This window comes from Epargyreus clarus, unplaced genomic scaffold (genome assembly GCF_041222505.1).
Source record: "Epargyreus clarus isolate Ecla_fem2 unplaced genomic scaffold, WU_Ecla_fem_2.2 ptg000004l, whole genome shotgun sequence".
Taxonomy (NCBI): domain Eukaryota; kingdom Metazoa; phylum Arthropoda; class Insecta; order Lepidoptera; family Hesperiidae; genus Epargyreus; species Epargyreus clarus.
Window position 1 is genome coordinate 4295380 of NW_027332212.1, and position 24028 is coordinate 4319407.

General features: G+C 35.1%; 1 protein-coding gene across 1 annotated transcript; it reads left to right on the forward strand.

Moving 5' to 3' along the window:
• The first annotated feature begins 728 nt into the window (after window positions 1–728).
• On the forward strand, window positions 729–19637 carry LOC140757309 (larval cuticle protein LCP-17-like). Its single transcript, XM_073092951.1, has 6 exons — window positions 729–857; window positions 4353–4535; window positions 5062–5166; window positions 16741–16935; window positions 18201–18305; window positions 19411–19637. The coding sequence occupies exons 1-6, from the start codon at window positions 855–857 to the stop codon at window positions 19507–19509; spliced, it is 690 nt and encodes a 229-aa protein (XP_072949052.1). The 5' UTR covers window positions 729–854; the 3' UTR covers window positions 19510–19637.
• Window positions 19638–24028: the final 4391 nt, after the last annotated feature.

A 24028-nucleotide genomic window follows, 5' to 3' on the forward strand; every position in this document is an offset into this window, starting at 1 on the left:
TGTACCGTATGTATATTCATATGTATGTAGTAATAAGCGGTTATTTCAATATTAAAAACAGACACTCCAATTTTATTTATATGTATAGATTTTCTTAGGCGGCTTACCATCAAATGGTGTGTTTACTCCTTTGTTATAGTACAAAGTTAAAAGTTAAAAGAGTAATCCTGTCTTAGGACAAAAATAATAATTTTCATGTTTTTTTTTCTTTTTTTTTATTATAGGAGTAGCAGACGAGCATGCAGTCCACCTGATGGTAAGTGGTTACTGCCGCCCATGGACATCTGTAATCAACCCCAGATAGGATTAGATATTCCATCTGAGGTCAGCCACAGATGCGCTGCTACCCCTGAGGACTAAGCTAAGCTAAGCTGGAACGCCTCGGAAAAGTCTGTCTCCCTTACCACACCCTTCAAACCGGAACATTACATATCCATTTAAAAAAATAACGCTTCGATATTTTAAAACAATATTGACTTTCCGGTACTTATGGTACTTAGTAAATGTATGTCAACTACCAAAAACTCTACAAGTTTGATAAATGTTAAAATCTAAATCGTAGAATTAATGTCATAAAAAATATAGATAGGTATTAGAAAACCATACACGCCGAGCTCTTCAATTATGGATGGGTAAGGACGCTCCAAGTTTTTTTTATCATATTAGTTTCTCATCATTATAACTAGTTTTGTTTAATGCCAAATGTCAAAAGTGTGCAGGTAAAAGATAAAAAATTGGCCTTTTTGTTGTCCAATGTAAACACATATGTAATAAAAATAAAATAGTGCCAAATGTATATAAGGAATATTTTGGGATTCCTAAGTTAATTCGGTTCTGAAACTAGAGAAGCAAACATGGTAAGCTTATTGATTTTACTTTAGTGATAAGAGTGCGTTGGTGGTAATGAAGACTGCTGCTGTGTTCTGGTTTGAAGGGTGTGGTAAGGGAGACATACTTTTCCGAGGCTTTCCAGCTTAGTCCTCAGGGGTAGCGACGCATATGTGGCGGACCTCAGGTAGGAATATCTAATCCTATTTGTGGTTGATTGCACATGTCCATGGGCGGCAGTAGCCACTTACCATCAGGTGGACTACTCCTATATAAAAAACTTTAATAATTACTTATATAATTGTATGGTTCGACAGTGGAGATATCACCACACCTATTTCTATCGTGAAACATTTTTGCGTTTCGTTGGAAGGATGACTTTCATAAGAGATGACCATTTTAGTCCTCAAGAATGTCATCTGTGGTCAACTTCAGGTAGAGCCCTTAGTTTGTAAGGAATTGGTCACAGATGTCCATGGGCGGCAGTGACCACTTACTATCAAGTGGATTTTAAGATTGTGTACTATTTCAATCTTATGAAAAAAAGATTTTCTGTAATATATTTTTGTTTATATACTCTACATTTCGCTACATTTTGGAGGTCTTAATATAGAGCCGTGTCGTATTTACGTTCTCACTGAACATAGTCTTGAAACAAATCCCTTATTCAAACTTTGTCAAAGTTTACGTGTGACATTAATTTACATAACAAACTTTGATAAAGCTAATTAACTAGTGTTGTAATTCAGAAGTTTCCAACATTAATTGAGTTAAACCTATTGAAATTAGTTTGATGAAAGGACAATGCCCATGAAAGTATGGACCGCCGTCCAGAGTTGCATCAAATTGAAACTTGTTGTGGACGATGTATAATTAACCAAATACTACCACTAATACTTATTTTTTAGATCAGCACCCGGGTTCTGAAGTTATTTACCGAAATGTTACATAACCTCAAAATCAAAAATATCCGACGATAGATTGATGGTCGGTTTTAACTGATAGTAGGTACCTATAATGTAGTTCGATTAACATATATCCATTTACTTTTAAAGGTAGTAGGTAAAAAAAACCTAAAATAATCCTAAAAACCTAAAATAATGAATTCCGAGTATAAAATACCGCCATTTTAATTTTTAAGAACAACAATCAACATTTCGTCTTATTTTATCTTAAATGGAATCCCCTGTTCAACGAAACTATTGTGATCGACAAATTATGTTAAAAAAATCAAAAAATAATTTTAATATTACTTTCATTTTGACGCATGAGAAAAATCAGTACCAAGAATGGGCATTCTCCTTTCTGCGAGATGTGAATGTATTTTTTAAGTTTAATTTGTATATATTATGCTTATTTGGTTATTATTTTATATAATGTTTTAGTGTAGGAAATTATCGTAGTAATAGTATGAGTGGGTTCCACTTTAAAGGGAGCATATACCTTGCATTTATTCGCTACGCTTATATCTATGGGAAGGAGGCATACTTATCAGAGGTGTTTCAACTTAGTCCGTGGGGATAGGAACGCGCCTGTGGCCAACCTCAGATAGGAATCTAATAGGCAACAGTAGAGACTTACAACCAGATAAACTACATGTTAATTTGCTACTTCTAACTTATATTAAAAAAATACATATATTGAATTGCTACATAATTATATTAAAAAAAATACTAGGCCAATGTAGCCATGTTTTTTTAATCATATTTCAGTTTTTAATTGTTTCTTGTGGGTTGATTGTCGGGCATATTTTGGTCGTCAGATTTAATTAACCACACACACACACACACACACACACACACACACACACACACACGCACGCACACACACACACACTCATACTTTGTAACTAAATTGTTGGCGATAGAAAATATTTATGTAAAACTTTTTTCTATCTTAAATGTTTGTAACCCTACGATATGATTATGGCTTCAACATTTCATATTAATAACGGTTAGAGATATGGAAGAGCGGAGCCTCCTGCTACAGGCATTTTTAAATGCTTACTAGGATGGCACCAATCACTGCATAAATAGAAAATATACAAAGAAATGTTTAGTATTAACCATGATTTGTTATACCTAGTTATAAGCATTTCTTGAATAAAATTTATTTTATTTTATTTATTTAATTAAATCGTTCAATATCTTTTAAATTTAATGTCCTTATTTACACTTTTAATTTCAAAATGACTTTAATGTTAATTTTAGCATACATTCGTGCCATTACTTACAAAAGCAAGCCATTATCACAATTTTATGATATGATTTCTGAAATGTTGATGGCGCTTTTATTTACGCAGTTCATTTGAATAAATTGCATATTGTTATCATATAAGACACTAGTTTATTCATGTGGTTTCATCTGGGTTTTATATAAATTAATAATTGTTTTTTAGTGATCGAACTTCTACTTTTGCCCAGTGATAGTAGTGTTAAACTTCATTAAGTTTTTAGTTTGAAATCATAGATTAGTAAAGATACTTCGCCGCCTTGAAATTGAATGAAGCCGCAAATGGCTTATTATAGTAAGTTCTTTTTTTGAATTCTTGACAAATAAAAACATTTTTAGAGAAAATTTACGAATAAATAACTAATACTGCGTAATTTTCATGATAATTAAATAATTTATAATAATAATTTCAAATATTTTAGGGACATTTTAGCACGGAGACGTGGCAAAACTTTTTTACGCAACTATTTCAATTCTCAAAACTGGGTACATTTGCTTGTTAGGAGTGAGTAATCCTTACTAATCTATGTTTGAAATATGATACTTTGGCGAGGAATAACTACTTTTACGAGGCATTGCAATTTGCAAGTCCTTAGGGTAACAACGTATGTGTGACTAACATCAGGTCTGACCTAATCCTACCCATGCCCGTGGTTGATTATGTTCATGAGCGACAGTAGCCACCTATGTGGTGGTGTGGTAGACTTCATTCACCTTAAGTGCTATTTCGCAAAAAATATTTTTACATAGACTCCACTTAACTACATCCATTCGACGCGTTTAACAACCCAAATACGTTTTTTTATTAATACAGACCGACTTTTTAATAGATAGTGTTATACGCAACACAGGTAATTATGCAAGAAGTCAGATGCCAAATGTCAGATGTTTGTTAGTAATATCTGACATAATAATGCTATTTCTAATTGCATTTAGGTTGAATAGTTTTGAAAGTTAGAAATAGGCTTATTGAGTAGCAGTAATAGACATATGTATACCTAATAACTGCTGTTATGTTAACACTGCTGTGTTAAGCCCTAATGTGTTCTGGTTTGAAAGGTGTGGTAAGGGAGACAGACTTTTCCGAGGCGTTCCAGCTTAGTCCTCAGGGGTAGCGGCGCATCTGTGGCCGACCTCAGGTAGGAATCTAATCCTATCTGGGGTTGATTACAAATGTCCATGGGAAGTAGCCACTTACCATCAGATGGACTGCATGCTCTGCAGCTGCTATGTTATAAAAAACCTTTTTACCGCGTTCATTTGCTCACTAACTACTTATATTTCGTTTTCAGAAATTCCTCGTGATCGCAGTTTGCACTTTCGCGTGCGCGTACGCCAGCGCGGTGTCGGACGCGGTGGCGGCCGTCGTGCGCAGCGACATCCACCACAGCCCCGAGGGTGACTTCCACTACGTTTATGAAACTGACAACGGCATTTCGGCGAGCGCTGACGGAAAATTCAAGACCGTTGGCAAGGTATCAATACTTTTTTAATCCGACAGTGGATGTTTAGTGTTTGTATGTATGAATAATGTATATATGTATTTTTAAACAATTGTACTATTTTTGTTTATGTTCTAAGTACTAGTTAGAAATAAACAAGTACTAGTCGTTATTAATAATCTATCTATCCAATGTTTTACTTACATTGTCAACTTTTGTTCATTGGTAGGTAAAAAATAGATATATTGGTTAATAAAGGGCGTTAAAGATATGGATAGATATTCTAATTAGATAGCATTAAATACATAGTGCTATAATAAGAGTGGCGAGAAATCACAGCTTGTACCTATAGGTCGCAAACTAAGCAGCATCATTTTTAAAGTTAAAGTATCGTCGACCGCCGTCGGAAGTTGGATGGGTGCCCGTTTGTAGTTTCTTGTGCGTTTACGTGCGCCAGAGGGCATGTTAAACTTTGATGGTTTGGTATAATAAGGCTTCTTATTTTAATATAGGTTTATTGAGAAAAATACTAAAACTGTTAAAAAATATCTGTTTACAGGATGAGATTGCTCTGGAAGTAGTCGGATCTAACCAGTACGTAGGTCCCGATGGTCAGACGTATGAGACATCTTACGTCGCCAACGAGTTTGGATACCAACCACAGGTAAATAGCGTATATTTTTCCTTATATAATACATTGAACTAAATATATTAAGTACTATTGAATATTAAAATACCTAATTTTAAAGAATATTGAAGAGCGCTTACTAGAAAAATATCTAAATTTTGTGATCCAAATAAAACAAGTTTACTAATTGAACTCGACTTTCTTCAATATCGTCACTACAAACAAAGACAGACAGATAAACGAAATTATTTAAATAAAATTAAATGAACCTTTTTTTAAATACTTATATGTATCAAGTATACTAAAAAAAGACAAGATTTTTATAATCTCTCAGTACGCCCCAGGACAGAAAAGTCTAAGAAACTTCTTAGAAACAAGGACAAACAACCCTAACACTTATCTTTTTTCTTTTCTTACAGGGTGCTCATCTTCCTACAACTCCTGCGCCGATCCCCATCCCCGACTACATCGCCCGCGCCATCGAGTACATTGCATCCCACCCACACTACGAGGAAAACGACAAGAAAGTCGGTTAAACGACAAACTTAACACCACGATCTAGGATTAAGGATTACGACTCGCACACTCATTCACTCAATGCGTAGTGAAGGCACAATACTCAGGAAGCGTCGACTCTGCTGTTGAATACTCTTTGTCAATGTTGTAAATAATTGTTGACTTTTTGTTTAACCTTTACCTTGTTTATAATGCAATAAATACCAATGTATTATTAAATCGTTGTTTTCTTATTTTAAGTCATACTTTTTGATGTCGGTTGCAGTACCATTATTACATTTTACATATTTAACTTCAAAATTGATGTGATACTGTTGGACTAAAGACTACTAAGTGTATGTTTACTCATTTAGTCAATGCGTAGTGAAGGCACAACACTCATAAAGCACGTCAACTCTGCTGTTGAATACCGCGTAGCAATGTTGTATATAATTATTCGATTTTGTTTAACCAGTACTTCGTTTACAATGCAATAAATACCAATGTAATACTTAATCGTTGTTTTCTCATTTAAGACAGTCATTACTTATTTTAAATAACTTTCAAATTGATGTGACACCGTACGATTAAAGACTATGAATCACTTACTTATATACTCAGCGCGTAGTGAAGGTATAATAATCAGAGAAAAATATTGAATGTCTTGTTAACCATTCTTTGTTCATAATCTAAATTGAAAGGTTGTTTAAAAGTCTAAAGAACAAGATGCATCACTAATAGTATATATTCTTAGTCAGCTCCAAAAGTAGATAAACAGTTTAAGGTTTCAAAAAAAAACCTAAACATTCAAGCGATCATAAGTAGCTAAACACAACTAGAACCATAATAAGATGAACATCGTAAAGTTTCAAAAGTAGATGAACACTACAGTGTCTAACCTAGAGGACTAAGTAGGAACCCCTAGCTTAAGAATGTCTCCCTTACGTTCCCCACTCCTTTCAAACGAGAGCAGAGTAACACAGTAACAGTGCATCTCAAAATATTCAAAATTATTATAGTTATTTTATGTCTTTTTGTAGTTTGAATGAGAAGAATGAAGTAAAAAATATGTATGGTGGAATGCTTGACGTGGTTCTGATCCATGAGAGTGTTAATGTACGCAAGGTATTAGTAGATTCTACTCTGGGTCTTGTAGATCCTGACATGTACCATCCCCCGCTTGATATAGAGGTAAGGACAAATAATACACATGATTGTAATTTCTATGAGCCCAGTAATATCGAATCCCACACAGATTGGAATTTCAATAGGTGCAATTACACTCTTCTATACAGTTTACTTGCTCAACAATCCTGGGACAATGTGTTGGGATCAGACAACGTTCCCCAAGCTACTCAATATTTTTATGATACTATGTACTCCATGTTCGATATGTGCATACCTAAACATAGAAGGCAGAGTACAAGATGTGTGCGCTACCCAGTATGGTTCACCAAGGACATCATCAAAGATGTTCTTAAAAAAACCAGACTTCATAGAGAATGGAAGCGCACTAGATGTCAGGAAATCTATAAAACTTTCTCAGATCTACGCGAAAACTTAAAATCCCGCGTCAAATGTGCATACGAGATGCACGCTCATAACGTCGAGCGGGATATTGTTTCAAATCCAAGGAACTTCTGGAAACATATTGGGAGTCTTCGTGTTAAAGGAGGTTTTGAACCTTCTGTAACTGTTGGCGAAACTCAAATTACTGGGATCGATGCAGCAGAATCATTAGCACAGTTTTTCTCAAATGTCTTCCTTCCTGATATGCCGCTCCTCGATCCTCGAGCAGCATCTTTGGGGTCGTCCGACAATAATAATATTAATATCCAGTACATTACGCCCCAAGACGTAATTAAAGGTATTAATAAGCTGAAGACAACTAGCTCAGCGGGTCCTGACAAAATTCCCCCGGCTCTTCTTAAGGGCGCCAAAAAACATCTGTGCCGACCTCTGCTGCATATTCTAAATCTCTCTCTGGAAAGTGGTATATATCCATCGCATTGGAAAGTCTCTAGGGTGACTCCCATTCCGAAGCGTCAAAATTCTTCTATTCTAGAAGATTACCGTCCCATTGCTATTCTGTCCTCCCCTGCGAAAGTCTTCGAGCACATTCTTCTTAATAATATATCTATTCAAATTAATACATACTTATCGCACGAACAGCATGGTTTTAGACCCAAAAGATCCGTTAACACCAACCTCCTAACACTTGTGGAGTACATCTCGGCAGGTCTGGATCAGGGAGATCAAGTGGATGTCCTCTATCTTGATTTCAAAAAAGCCTTCGACAGAGTAAATAATGACATTCTCCTGTCGAAGCTCAGTGCCATTGGTATTGCTCCAAAACTACTTCGTCTTTTGGCCGACTATTTACGAGATCGTCAGCAATACGTAAAATTAGGCTTGTACAAGTCTAGACCATATCATACCCGCTCCGGAGTAAGCCAAGGTTCTATACTTGGGCCTATTCTCTTTCTTGTCATGATTAATGACTTGCCCTCGGTTCTAACCCATGCCAAATGTCTTCTCTATGCTGACGACCTTAAGCTTTTTCATACTATTAATTGCGTGTCTGATTGCGAAGCACTTCAACGAGATTTAGACGCCGTAAACGAGTGGAGCTTACTGAATAGGATGGAGTTTAATACATCCAAATGTACCTCAATGAGCTTCGGACGTCTGCGGCGTCCAATCTCGTTTTCCTATCATTTAAATGGGAGTACTTTATATAAATCTAACTCTACGAAAGACTTAGGTGTTACATTCGACCCAGGACTCACTTTTCACGAGCATATGATCGCAGTGGCCAAGGATTCATTCGCTCGACTCGGCTTTGTCCTTAGGAATGCAAAAGACCTCCGTTCCAATAGAGTTATCAAAATTCTTTATTATGCACTTGTACGCAGCAAAATAGAAACAAGCGCTTGTGTCTGGAACCCACACCAAGCCAAATACATTCTCCTTTTGGAAAAAGTGCAAAAAGCGTTCCTTAGATTTCTTTACAAACGAGAATATGGTTATTACCCGTATCTGTACCCAACTAAATTCCTCTTGGGTCACTTAGGGTTTAATTCTTTAGAGGTCCGTAGAAACCTCAACCAAATTGAAATTATGTGCAAGATTTTACATAATGCTGTTGAGGCGCAGGAACTTCACAATCAGCTTTGCCAAATATTTGTCCCAGACAATTATCAACGAAGCCGAAAGCACAAGTTATTTGTGGTTCCGCCTTCCCGCACTGTGTCGCGCGCTAAATCACCTGTTCCGCGCACACTTGCGACATTGAACGCGCTCATGGATCATTATCCGAACTGTGATGTGCTTGCTGATGACTGGAAGCTGATCATGTCTGTATGCTTGGAGTTTTGCGAGTTGTCAGTATGTTAGATCTGTCTAGTTAGTGTAAGTGGCCTCGGCCGTTCTAATTAGATCAATAAAATAAATAAATAAATAAATAAATAAATAAACACTGTTGTTCTAAGGCAAAAGTGGGTAATGCAGTGCTCCCTCTGGAAACGAACTTCAAAGAGTTCTACCACCTTTTGAGTATAGGGTAATCTAATGATAAGCACTGAAGAGCGCTTGAAAGGTTACTAGAGTCTCTATAAATGACTTAAAGCTCGTAAAGTGTACTACGAGTACAATGGCGAATTATGGGTTTACTTTGCTCATTTTATAGAAGGACTAAGCATATAGTTGGAGAGTAATGCCAACATAATATGCATATTTAATGATAAACGATACACCTATATTGACATATTATTAATATATGCACAACCTCAGACCAAAAAAGTAAGACCATACGTTGAAAAAGTAACTACACCTTGAGAAACTTTGTACTAAACACACAACTTGCACTTATGATATTGAACGCTTATGGAATATACAATCTTTCGTCATGTTCAATTATGGCCAAAAAGGAGGAAAGATTTGGGGGATCCAGTAGGGATTTAGGGTTTCAATCCCCTCCTCCTTAAAATATTTAATCTGTTGTCCGTATCATCATGGTTGTAGTGGAAGGGGTTACTACTTGTAGGAGGGATGATAATGTGTCTTTGAACCTCTTTCAAAATCGCTGTCAAGATTATCTCAGATTGTTTCATATCAGTTTCAATATCATTATTATATTAGTTTAAATATTTTTGTTTCGAACAATATTCTACGACAACGGCTAGGTCTATCTTTTTGGTCTAAGGACACCACCTTGAAAAGTAGTTTTAGTGCTCACTAAATTAGGATCCAATCAATACGACAGAAATGCAAAGATGACATCAGAAACTGATTTTACGAATGCATTTTAACGTGACTTCAAACGAGATAATCAAAGTGAATTTCCTTCATAAATTACCTGTTTTATTAGACAAGTCTGATATTTTAAGATGAACACCCCATATTTCCTTATTATTATTTAAAATTGCACGAAATATTAAGCACATCTTGTTCAAAAACTATTTATTAAGTAAATTAAAGATCCTGATTTATTTACTTAGTAATTTACGATTTGTAATATTCTTTAAAATCTCGTAGAGAATATATATTTTTTTAAATTTTGTAATTTAATGAATGTTAAACGTGATAAATGATTTATTGTATAAAGTATGTTGATTTATGTTACTTACTATTTATTAATCTTATTAAAATTGTTAGAAATCTAGTCAGCACTATGATGTGTTCTTTCACAACAATTATATTTAAAATGTGTTACAAGAAAATGACCATAATTATATGTTATGTCTATAGTCGTTCATACATCTGCCCTCATATCTCCACATGCAGGCACAGGACGCCTACCACCATTTTTTAAAAACTATCATAGTTCAAGAAAGTTTTATTTCAATATTTTATCAACAATATTTTGCTTCGTACCACGACCTCCTTAAAACAGCATTGTTTTATTTCTGCCGAGTGATGCAAAAGAATGAGTAATTTGTAATTCCTTATCCAAGAGGAAACGAGACATCGAAACTAGTGTCATTTCTTTCGCACCACGGTCTTGATTGTGTTCCGTCTTACGAAAGTTCTTCAAAAAGTTCTCTGGCATCATTTAACGGTTTGGGAGGATTATTTGGTGTTTGTACTCACTAACTCTCCCTTGTGGCCGGCCTCATCCCTACGTGGAGGACATCGGGATCTTCAAAAGAACATAAACAAAGTCCTCCAACAGCGATGCACTGCCCATTAGCCTTTACGTACAAACTGAAGTCATGTACAATAATATACGTATGTATATTATGATAGTATTATCATACATGTCATGTCTAGTAGATAATCCATTCTGTGGCAGCATATCCGCTGCGGTAAATCCGTATGAAATATCTTTTAATTTTATTTTTGCTCAATTGGGAAAATTTAATGAAAACCAGTTAAGCTCACCCGCATCGCGTTAAAACGACGATATTACAATGAAGCGTGAAAGATAATATTATTTCACATTTTCCTTTTTGTACAACTGACACTATTGTTGGGGATATTTTATGGGATATTTTGAATTTACCGTGGAATAATAGGGATAGTGAATTTCACGTGTACATTTGTATATGTAGGGATATTTATTGAATGTTACTGTAGGTTTCTTTCAGGAGACACTTCCAGCGACAGTCGAGGCGTCAGAGGTTCAAATCACGGGCACGCTTCCCCAAGTAATGTGCATAATATAAATTAACTAGCTTACCCAGCAAACGTTGTGTTGCCCTGCCCATAATAAAAATAAAAAAATGTTAAGGGTGAACAACTTTTATCACTTAGGGGTATGAAAAATAGATAGTAGACGATTCACAGACCTACTGAATATGCATATAAAATTTGGTGAAGATCGGTAAAGCTGTTTCGGAGGAGTACGGTAACTAACATTGTGACCGTATAAACCCTGTATTCTGAGGTCTTTATAACGTCAATTATCTTCATCAACATATTCTTGTCTTATCTGCTCGTGGGTCTAAGAATACAAAAGGTTTAGGCAATAACCTACCACTCTGACGAAGTGCAGATTGGTAAAGTTCACACAATTAGATTTTTTTAGGTAACTCCTTCGCCTTTAAATCTTATATATTTAATAAGGCACATAATTTCGAAACATCTGAATAATTAGGATTCGTACACTGGCCCCATATAGTAATTTGTATATCAACCACCCGGCTATTAACACCACTTTTGGTACAATTCTGGTTCCGACCAGTCAACCTTGAGAAACTGGTAGTTCTAGGAAGGATGAAAAGGAAAAGACACTACGGCCGATCACATGGCTCAGCATAACCGCACTCACTGGTTTCCCCCCCTGCCCAAAAAGAAGCCGCGAACTACCAAGGACACCTTCAGGAATGAGGACTTCTTGAGCATTGCTTGAAAGTCATTGACACGTTTACTAAATTTCTGGTATCGCAAATGTTGGACTTATAAGAGACCAATGAAAGTACAAGTATGAGCAAAGGAAAACATCGCATAAAATCCGCCATACTTGACAGATCGTAAAAAATGTTTTCCTATGGCCTGACCCTTCTCATTCTGAGAGAAGACCTGTGCCCAGCAATGGGACAGTAACAGGTTGAAGATGAAGCGGAAGTGGCGGAGCCGGCCACATTGCTGGAAAAATAAACGATAGCGAAGAAACATTCTCGGGTTACGATCACGGTTAAGTTAAAGATGTATTGGTCGCTGGCTAATCAGGTGAACTGATGACCTAAGGAAGACTGGATATTATTGGATTCAGAAGACATAGGATAGGTTGGAGTGGCGCAATTATAGGCCTTTGTCTAACAATGAACATCTGAAGTTTGTCGTGGTACTTGGTAGACCCTGTATATCAAATATATTTAAAAATAATTATCTTCTTTTATTATTATTTTATATTTTTTTATATATTAAGTCCAATTAATGCTACCTTTACAGGTGTTACACATGTCAAAAGTTAGTTAAAATGTTAGGATTAACAATTAAATTAAAAAGTATTAAAGGTAAATGATATTAAGATTAAGACGGATGCAATAATGTTAAAAGTAACAATCAATATTAATAATATTCAAGTCTATTATATAATAATAATAGGAAATCATTATATAATAATAATTGATATCAACTACATGGACACATTTTTAGTATTCTTGTTATATTATAAAATAAATTGGGCGACATTTATCACTTTCGTCTAAACGAGTTTAGTACGAGTACCTAGTCATTAATAATTCATTTGGTGGTTCGATATGCATACATTAGGTGAATCTCTGAGCATAATTAAAAATATATAATTTGGATATGTCACGGAGATAGCTAAATATCAAGGACATATGTGACCGTTGCCTCGTACGTTAATCTTTACATGAAAATGGTTTGTAATCTGTATGTATATTTTCAATATTGCTATTAGAAATTATCGTAATTATTACAAAATAATACTAGGTAATTTTATCAAATTAATTGTTGAGTCTATTTCTTATAGGTATGCGAGGATAAAAATATTATAAATCCAGCTCCAGTAAAATCCTGAAGCTAGAATTTAATTGACATACGATGATTATTTCTGGCCAACTGCATATAAATAGGACTCAAATCCTATCTGGATTTTGTAGTTGATTGCAGAAGTGCATAGACGATGGACACTAATTATCAAATAGACTGAATGTTTTGAAGGTGGTAGAACCGTTTGCGGTTCGACTGCGGCGGCACCACCGCCACACCTATTTCTACCTCATGACAGCAGCAGTGCAGGGGTAGCGGCGCATCTGTGGCCGACCTCAGATAGGAATATCTAATCCTATTTAGGGTTGATTACAGATATCCATAGGCGGCAGTGGCCACTTACCATCAGGTAGACTGCATGCTCGTCTGCTACTCATATATTATAAAAAAAAAGTTTATTTGCGACATTAAGTACCTAGATACATTGATAATGCAATATTTAATATCACTGATATAGATGGCCTAACCTTATCCTTACCTTATATCCTTATATTATTTGCTATCCTTATAGTAAGTAGCAGCAGTAAGTCCTGGTGTCCAGAAAATTACCAAGTTTCATGTTACACTTGCGTGTTAAGATGTTCGGATTATGACGATGTTTGTAGACATTGTTCCAGAATTTAACTCCTGGTTATAAATCTTAATTTATAGTGCCTATTTTACGATAACACGCTTGTAGGGACTTTTGGGGATAATAAATTATATAAAGTGGTGTTATATCTTCTTATAAGCACCTATATATTTTACAAATATATGAATCATGAAGATTAGGCCATAGTCCACCACGCTATCCTGCTATCCACTGCTCATTAATAATGAATCTATTCAATTTTTACCAATCATAGATTGAAGTTTGACAATGTCAGGTATGAGAGAAATGTTGATCTTTAGTAGATATCTTTAGAAGAAATGTTGAGGTTGATAGAACATGGGACAGATTGATTATCAATAACGGACGTAACTGTGGATTAGTTCACATAACTATACGAACTTTTATGATTTGTCGGTATATAGATTTTTTTAAGATGGATTTCTGCACCGTTAAAGAATGTGATAATTTATTTTTGACATTTATATTAATACATAAAATAACAAACGAACCGAGGTCAAGTTACTTGTCTTCATAAAAAATAAATATGTAAATGTTTAAGAGGTGGTCTTATCACTAAGTAGCGATATTTATCAGTCAACCATTTAAATAAAAATATAAATATATTCTATTTCTACACACACACCTATGGGATGTGTAAAATATTATTATTTCTACCTAATGAAGGTGGTAGAACCCTTTGTGGTTCGACTCCGGCGGCACCACCGCCACACCTATTTCTACCTAATAACAGCAGTGTTAGGCGCTGCTGTGTTCCGGTTTGAAGGGTGTGGTAAGGGAGACAGGCTTTTCTGAGGCGTTCCAGCTTAGTCCTCAGGGGTAGCGGCGCAGCTGTGGCCGACCTCATCATATCTAATCTTATCTGGGGTTGATTACAAATGTCCATGGGCGGCGGTAGTCACTTACCATCAGGTGGACTGCATGCTCGTCTGCTACTCCTATATTATAAAAAAAAAATATATATAAAAATATATAAGAACGATATGTTATTTTAAATTAATATTCTAAGAATAAATGAAATGAAAAGTTATTACACTTTAAACTAAAACTTGTCATTACTATGAAACATACAAATAGTAAAATTTGATTTATATGTACGAAATCGTACAATTAATCCGTTACAACGATATTTTAGTTATAAATTGCATATTATAAATTGCAATTTATAGTAAAATTTATTAATTTCTAAGGCACAATATTAGATCGTTTGACCTTGACTCTTTAAAATAGACCCAGGTCTCACGCTTACCTACTCGTCTTGCATACATTTGGCAAATATCACATATGCTTTTAATAATACCAACACAATGCATCAGAGAGTAACGCAAGCGTTCAGTAAGATCGCTTTCATTTTTCAGTTTTCTGCCTACACCACCTTTTTATTCAGTATTTTTAGGAATAACCTCCGGTGGTTTTATTATTTTATATGTCCGTTAAGTGTTTTTATATGCCAGTATTTGAGCTTAATGATTTTTAATTAAATAACCCAAATATCTTAACAATGTAATTAGTTGCATAACAACTATATATTTGGAATAATCATCGGAGTGAATCCTTCTAATGAAACAAATATTACTTGTATATTACTGAATACTATGTACTTGTTACTTGAATAATAATTGTCCGTTCGAATAAAAAAAATTAATGTAGTGTAGTGTGTAATGTGTTTAACACAAATTACATGACAACTACGAGTATATCTACAATAGTTAGTCTTTTGTACGTTTGTCAAAATGCGATATTTGTAAATATACAAATACTCTTCTTACAAATTTGCTTTTTTCATTTCATTGAGTAATTACTGAGTAATCGTTAAGTAACTTCAATAACAATGTTTATATTATGCTTGCTATCTAGTTTTATGTACCTATCTTACATGATTAAAACGATTGAAAAAAATGAAACGGTATTATATCGGCCTTACTTTGTATTTAGTCGATTATTTGACATTTCAAAAGTGTATATTTACACGTTTTGAAAATACATACTTTGTATTATTTTAGCAGTCAGTAGTATTTTTTATTAAAATTTTAAAACGTTAGTCCAGGAAATCGTTAGCTAACAATATCTAATATTGATTATTTGTTTAAATAAATTATAGGCAAAAAACTGAGTACACATTGCCTTCTAGTATATTTTTAGGCATGATCTTTGACCAGACCCGACGAGATCGCGCAAAACAAGACGATAATGTATTCGGCTTCATTCTGGAGGTATCCTATATAAAGACTTTGATGAAACATTCGAATCAGACTGTCACTTACTCCGACTCAGCTAACCCATTTACAAAATGGTAAGAGAGCTTAAGATTTATTTTAAATATATTCTTTAAAATATTTTAAAGCCTTTGTATTATTTATATGTTTGTAATAATTTGCATTAGTATTTTAACTTTCCATTTTTCTCGTTGTGTTTTTAATTTGTCACCATTATTATTATTATTTATTTAGACTTATACTAAAAATGTATGTTGGAAAGATTTATTTTACCTATTATTTAGAATGTTTGGTCCATTGCACATAGAAAATCAATTTAATTTACGTACAAAAATAAGCTTATGTGTATATTATCACCACATATGTTACTAAGAAATAGTATAATATAACAAGTGTTGTATTCATTTCATTTTATAAGCGACACATTAAATTATTTAAACTATTCAAATTATATTAAGTTACATTTGCTCTGATCGTACGCTATATTATCATCACTATTTATCCATTCCTCTTTGTTTACTTTATATTATGATTTTCAATTATTATTTTTAGTAATCATAATAATTCATAATCCTCGTATTTGAAACCAAACCTACTTCTACTATTAACGTCCGTTATCAATAATCAATCTATCCAAAGTTTTGCCTCCAAAGATCGAAATTTGATAATTCTAGTAGTCACAAATTGTCAAGTTTGAATCTTTGATAGGCAAAAGAACATAGATTGATTACTATAATGAGTGTAGTTATGCTCATCACTATCTTTGGAACTACTATTTCTTTATTTGTTTAAACTATAAACACATATACAATATCTGCTGTTTCACAGAAATTCCTAGTTGTTCTCGCCGTGGCCGTGGCTTGCGCCAGCGCCGACGTATCTCACGTACTGGGTGGTGAAGCCGATGCTGCCGTCCTCCGCTCCGAATTTGCCAACGGCCCCGAAGGCACATTCAACTACGTCTACGAGACCGCCAACAAGATAACCGCCCAGGCCGATGGTGTTGTAAAGAACCCCAACTCTGTAAGTATTCATATGTTTAAAGAACCAGTCATCATCATTATCATCAACCCATTACAGACTCATTGTGCACGAGTCTCCTCTGAGAATGAGAAGGATTAGGCTATATTCCACCGCGCTGGCCAAGTGCAGATGGGTCTGCAGGTTTCCTTAAGATATTTTCCTTCAGACTCGGTTCAGAACCTCGATCCTCTCGATTGAGAGACCACGTTTTAACGACGAGGGTATCACTACTTCAATGATTAATAAATAAGCGTTATTTACTCGCGTCATCATATATTAATACTTATATACTTTATTATCATAAACTTAATAAGTAAATATCGCAATGAAAGTTGCAATAAATTTGTTAAAGCTTGCACTAAAATATGGTAAAAGTGATTTGAAAAAAGCATTAAAAGTATATTTACTGAAAACGAGGAATAAGAAGTGATTTATAAACTTCAAGAATACTTTGATATAACTAAAACTAAACTTGTATTTAATGTTAAGTAATGTCAAATGAGGTAGTTGGTACACCAAGGAATAAATACGAATTTAAAGTAATGATGTCAACTTAAAATACCTTGAGGCCATTAAGCGCATATTTGAATTCATCTTGAATACTGATCGCTATCACACACGATACGACTGATCGGATTTTATTGGTCTGACGGTATCCGTGTATCATTGCTGTGAGAATAACCTTTTCTTTAATAAATAAGGTTTTTTTTTTTTAAATATAGTTATTCGTACATTTATTCAATTGGTTAGGTGAGGTTAGGTTAGGTTAGGTTAGGTTAGGTTAGGTTTTTTTTTTTTTTTAAATTGATTTCGTTCAATCAATGAATATAAATTGATTGATTGAACGGGCTGATGGCGATCGACGTAATTTTTTGATGTTAACAGCTTAGTTTCTAAAATCGATCGGTAGAGCCGTTTAAAAATTATTAAAAAAAAACATTTCAAAAAAAATTTTGTTGTAGTTTTTTTGAGATTTCTCAAAATCTACCGGTTCGAATCGGATAATAATAAATTGTTTGTCCAGTACCCGTATTAATAATTATAAATTATTCGTACGGTAACCGTATTAATAGACTCAGCCTTTTTTTAATTTTTGGGTTTTCTTAATAGTATATTTTATTTTTCAGTAATCATACTTGTAATACTAGATGGAATAGACTACAACTTTTAATTGTCACGATTGCTGGTATTTTTGATGTTTGTTATGTTTAGGAGCTTTTGGAAAAGTTGTTTAAGTTTCATTGCTTCATTGGTTGATGTTCTAGGACAACCCTACTCTTGAGGTCAGGGGATCCTACGCGTACGTTTCCCCCGATGGCACCCCTGTTGAGACTACCTACATCGCCAACGAGGGAGGATACCAACCCCAAGTAAGTTTTTCCCAATACCATACCAACCATCAGGTCTTAGAAAAGAGTACCTTTTTCCGGGGCTATAGGAGCGATACTGAGTAATGTGGGATTTTTACTGACCCTAAGCTCCTCGGTGGCAGTCCAAAGTGCTATGTAGTTTAGGTCCCCATTGGAACGCAACCGAAGCCCTATGAGTGCCGCCGTTAATACGCCTCTTACGACAAGCACTGTACCATACCATAGCGCTATTTTTCTAGATTTTCATCCAAAACCTTATTATTGAAAGCAGAAGAATAATCGTAGGTAGATTTATCTCATTAGGCACCTCTGTTGTATGTTATTCTGGGCAAATAACATGGAATAATATGTATCGACATTACTAAAAATAAGGTAACGCAGATTCCATGAAAAGTCGGTAAATTCATTTTATATATTAACAGGATGTTGAGAATTTTGATTTTGACTGTTTACTTTTCAATTTAATTTACTTTAGTAGCAATAAATTATTAATTTTATAGCCGAATAGCAAATGGTTGTTATAATATTAACGAGAAATCCTTGATCTATGAATAATTAGTTGCATCGGAAATATATTATCGTTGGCATAATTTTAATATGTAAAGTCTAGGCTAATAATTCTTTTAGTTATTAGGCTACTCAATTTGATAATATTTATTTTGATACACATTTCAAATATAATTCATAAGCTATACCGATTTGAATTAGAAAAAAGGTCTTGTTTGCTGACTACAAGCAAGTTTTCACTGACTCTAATAGAAATAGTAAAGAACACGATTTACATATTATGATGTTAAGTTTTAAACTGTCCCTGGAAACCTGTCACCAAATACCTAAAAAAAACTTCATTTATTCTTTAAAATTCCATTTGATGGTAAGTGACCACTGCCACCCATGGACATCTATAATCTACTACAGATGGAATTCGAGTTGTATCTGAATTCAGCCACAGCGTTACTATCGTGAAGACTAAGTTGGTCTCGAAAGTCTCTCCCTTATTTCCTTTGAAGCAGGAAAGCAGAAGTGTGTCGGTGGTGCGTCCGAACCAAGTTTTACGAACTTAAGGTTACATTGGAACGTTAAATTGATTATTGTTTGTTTACAGGGCAGCCACATCCCCGTCGGACCCCCAATCCCTGAGGCGATCGCCCGCAGCCTCGAGTACATCGCGGCCCACCCTCCCCCAGTTGAGCGCAAGCCCTAAGTGACCTGACACCAGTACAAAAACGGATTCCGCGACTGCCCCACGATTTTTGTTTGTTTTTTATTTTTACGATACATTGTAAAAATATAGGATAATACAAAGTTGTAATAAAGTGTAATTTAGAACTATTTCTGTTTTAATATTTGCTGACCTTTCGTACCTTTTAAAATGTGAATCTTATTCTTAATCTTAACACAGTGATAACGTTTACTAGTGCATTTTGAAATTCGGCAACTCAATATGGGGTTCGAGGTTTCAATTTCAGACACATATCAACCTCTGATATTTCAAAATTATACGTAAAGTCTCCCAATGCGCACTTAGCCAGAGAGATGGATTACGAATCATAATGATGGTACCTGGAGATTGTACCTCGGACTCTTAGATTGGCAGATTTCAAATCACATACCTATCATTGCTTTGTTAGGTACACGGAAATAAAATAATTTAAAATCTGAAAATTCAATTCATTAATGAGCACTCTATCTCAATTCATCGGCGTTAGTTAATAGATAGATGATTTAGGGTACTCTTTATAGATTGTTTCCGCCTAATATGACCATGGCTGTCCAATTGATTTGATACGTTATTTCAATGCGGCACTAACGATGCGTTTAAATTGAGCCAATCATAAGTCAAATTATGCTTGTTATTTCTGATTGATTGGACTTAAAAAATATTTTAGCCGCTATATTCAAAGGTCAAAAGATGTAAGTATTTATTTTATTATATTTCAACACTTATTTCGGGTGTATTTATGTGAGTATAAGAGATATCTGTATGTCATTACTTAATAAGCGTAGAAAACAAGTATGCTACACTCCTGATGTGATTTGTCGCTATTGCCGCTTATGGATGTGCGTAACAACTTCCTATAAAACAACAGTCATACCTGATCCTATTAACAAATTAAATAATGAAATAAAGCTGTGGATTTACTTAATAAATAAATAAAATACGCAGAAGAGTGGATTTTCTTTCCCTTTAAATTAAAACTCCACTATACTGTTGCTACATATTAAAACTGCAATAACTATACTAGCTGACCCGGCAAACTTTGTACCGCCTCAAAATCTATTTATCAAATATATTCATATAAAATGTAGCCCATGTTACTCGTGGATAATGTAGCTTTTGAATGGTGAAAGAATTTTTAAAATTGGTCCAGTAGTTTTTGAACCTATTCATTACAATTAAACAAACAAACAAAGTTTTCCTCTTTCTAATATTAGTATAGATAGAGTGAGCCTAGTGGTTAAGAAACTCGGACTGTGGATCGAAGGGTCCAGGGTTCAAATCACAGACCTCCTGACATCACCTCTAATTTTTCACAGTTATATGCGTATCAGAAATTAATTATCACTGGCTTAAAACGGTGAAGGAAAAGATCGCGAGGAAACCAGCATACCTGAGAAATCTTTGAAAATAAAATCAAAGGTAAGTGAAGTCTACCAATTCGCATTTTACTAGCGCGGTGGACTATAGCCTAAACCTTTTCCTTCTGAGTGGAGACTGTGGTCATCAGTGGGACAGTAATGAATTGATGATGATGATGAGATATAGAATATTTATTAAAATTAACATAGTTTCAAGTAGTCCCTTTACATAATTAGAGGAGCTCTCGGTCCGTAATTGGGCAGTTAGCGTGGTGCCTTCACGAGATATTTCGGTCGAACAATTCCGCTCTACGTTATATAAAGTCTATAGCATATATCCAATAGAGTAACTGTAATCAGCAGATGGAATATTAACGTTTGATTAACACAAATGATTTGTTAGTTGTAGAAACTTTTATACTTCTAGACTATGGAGTTACCACCGTAACACTTATATCTACTTTACAACAGCAGTGTTAAGCGCAGAGGCCCGAACGTGTGTAAGCAAAAAATCGTAAAATGTTATCCACAATTACAGTTAAGCTCTTATGCGGAACTTCCCCAGAAATCGATCATATCAAAAAGTGCCTTACAATATATTTTTTTATTTCAGAATTTACGAAACTTAAAAAACGACAACTCATTTAGGAGAACACATTGTGATACAGGGTCCGCCTAAGGCACGCTACGGCACTGGTATATGCATGTGGTAAGGGAGAGGCACTTATATTCACAGATAAAGAGAGGCATTCCAAATCCTCAGTGGCAGGAACGCATCTGTGGCGATCAACCCCTAAAAGGATTGAAATCATATCTAAGTTTGCTTACATATGACTATGGGCGGTATGGGCACAGTTCACGGCAGTTAAGTGACTACACTTACCATCACGTGTACTGCATGCTCGTCTGCTACTCCTTTATTATTAAAAAAAATGCTCGTTTACTTCCATATCATATAAAAAATTAAATGTCCTGCAGAATAACAATACATTCGTGACTCAACGTCGGAATACTAAGTTCATACTACGAGTATACCGAGATCAGATGACAAGAATTAAGTTTTTAGAATGATGATGTCACGATTCCAAATTCTAAACCACCGAAAGAAATTAATTGTGATTCTTAAGAGATATACAATCGGTAAGTAATATAGTAAGTAGTATAATAGCACTGTTAACGCTGCTGTGTTCCGCTTTGAAGGGTAGAGCAAGAGGAATATTTATTAATTCCAATTTAGTCTTTAAAGTTAGCACCTATGGCTGACTTTAAGTAGGAATTTTATGTGGAGTCGATTACAAATCTACACGAGGCGCATTAACCGACTCTTATCCCTTATCTTACCCATGTGTAATCAATCCTAGATGAAATAAGAATCTTATCTCATCTAGGATTGATTGGGTGGTAGTAGCCACTTACCATCAAGTGGACTGCATGCTAGTCTGCTGCTACAATATTATAAAACAGGTGAACTTCATACTTGTTTGATACTTCTGCTTAGTAAAAAAAAACAAAAACCAATAACAAACCTGTTTGTTGTACTTGCCTTAGGGAGGTTTTAAGTACAAGTGCTTCCGGGATTGCGGACGGCAAGAGTGGGAGCTCGAACCGCCCTAAGCTAAGAGGACTCCGGTTGCGTTCCGTTGGAGACCCCGGAATCCTCTACACGACGGTGAGGACGGCCACCGTGGAATGCCATTGAGTGTCGTTAAGTGGGCTTCGATTGTAGACGAATATATTTCAACATAACATAAAAAGTTCACGTTTGCAATTCTCCGAAAACATAGAGGTCAATGTCACTTACACAAGTGCCAGTTGTGCTTTAATACAATATTCTGATAGGTGCTGTCTTTCTTTTTTGGTCTGAGAGTATAAGCTTTTATATATAGTGCTTGTTCTCGAGATAAAGTAGCTGACATGCCTCGCAGGCATGTGATGAATTACAAAAACGTTTTTGTAATACTGTTCTTACTTTCATTATGATGGAGTTTTTACGTGAGTTTGGGTATAATAGCAAATAGCAAATACTTTAAGGTTATTTTTGAAGTGAAAACTTCTCAAGCGGCGTTATGCACTTTTTGTGATGGGTCAAAAATGTCAAACGTCAGGACACGTGTCTGATCGAAAATTCGTAAGACGGCAAAGCAAACTGCTAAAGTCAAGATGTCATCCGGTGTTAGCATAGAAAAATATGTCAATGGGTATCAGTTTCATTTTTTATTTATTAATTATATTTTATTATTCAGGTTAGGTTTCCTTCTGCCGGCATTCCCGGAGTGCAACCCGTTGATTTTTTTATAGATTTGTGTTCTGGTTTGAAGGGTGTGGTAAGGACTACATACTTTTCCTAGGAATTCTAGCTTAGACCTCAGATCGGAATTTAATCTTATCATTACAGATGTCGATGGGCGGCAGTTACCACTTACCACAAGATGGACTGTATCCTCGTTTGCCACTTCAATTTTATAAAATAAAAAGTTATTGCCTCAAATAAGTTTACTATCAGCGCGTAACACCTGTTATGAGGTAGAAACTGGAATCTGATGTGACGGTGGTTTTCATAGTCAAACCAAACCTCTAAAACTTGTTTATTATAAACGATTCACCTTTGAAACCACGCGATCGCCACATGGACTAATAAATGTATATTTATACAATTGATTGCTATATTCCGAGCTAATTTGTTGGCAATTATGTTAATATGCCATCTTGGTTCATTCATAAACACGTTTTGGGCTTTAATGCCCAGTTTGGAGTCTGTAAAATTGAGAAAATCATACGGTGATGACCAAAAGGAACAACGTTTTTTTTTTATAATATAGGAGTAGAAGACGAGCATGCAGGCACCCGAAGGCCGATTCGATATGACCTGAGGTCGGCCACAGATGCGCCCCAACCCCTGAGGATTAAGCTGGAACGCCTCGAAAAAGTATGTCTCCCTTACCACATTCTTCAAACCAGAACACACCAGCGCTTAACTCTGCTGTTATGACAGAAATAGATGTGGCGGTGGTGCCGCCAGAATCGAACCAAAAAGTGTTCTACCACCAGGCTGGATAAAGGCTTGAATTAGACAGAGGATTCAGCAATGGAGGATTTATCTGCATTTTAGAAGCTAGTTATAGCTATTAAAAGCTACACCCTGC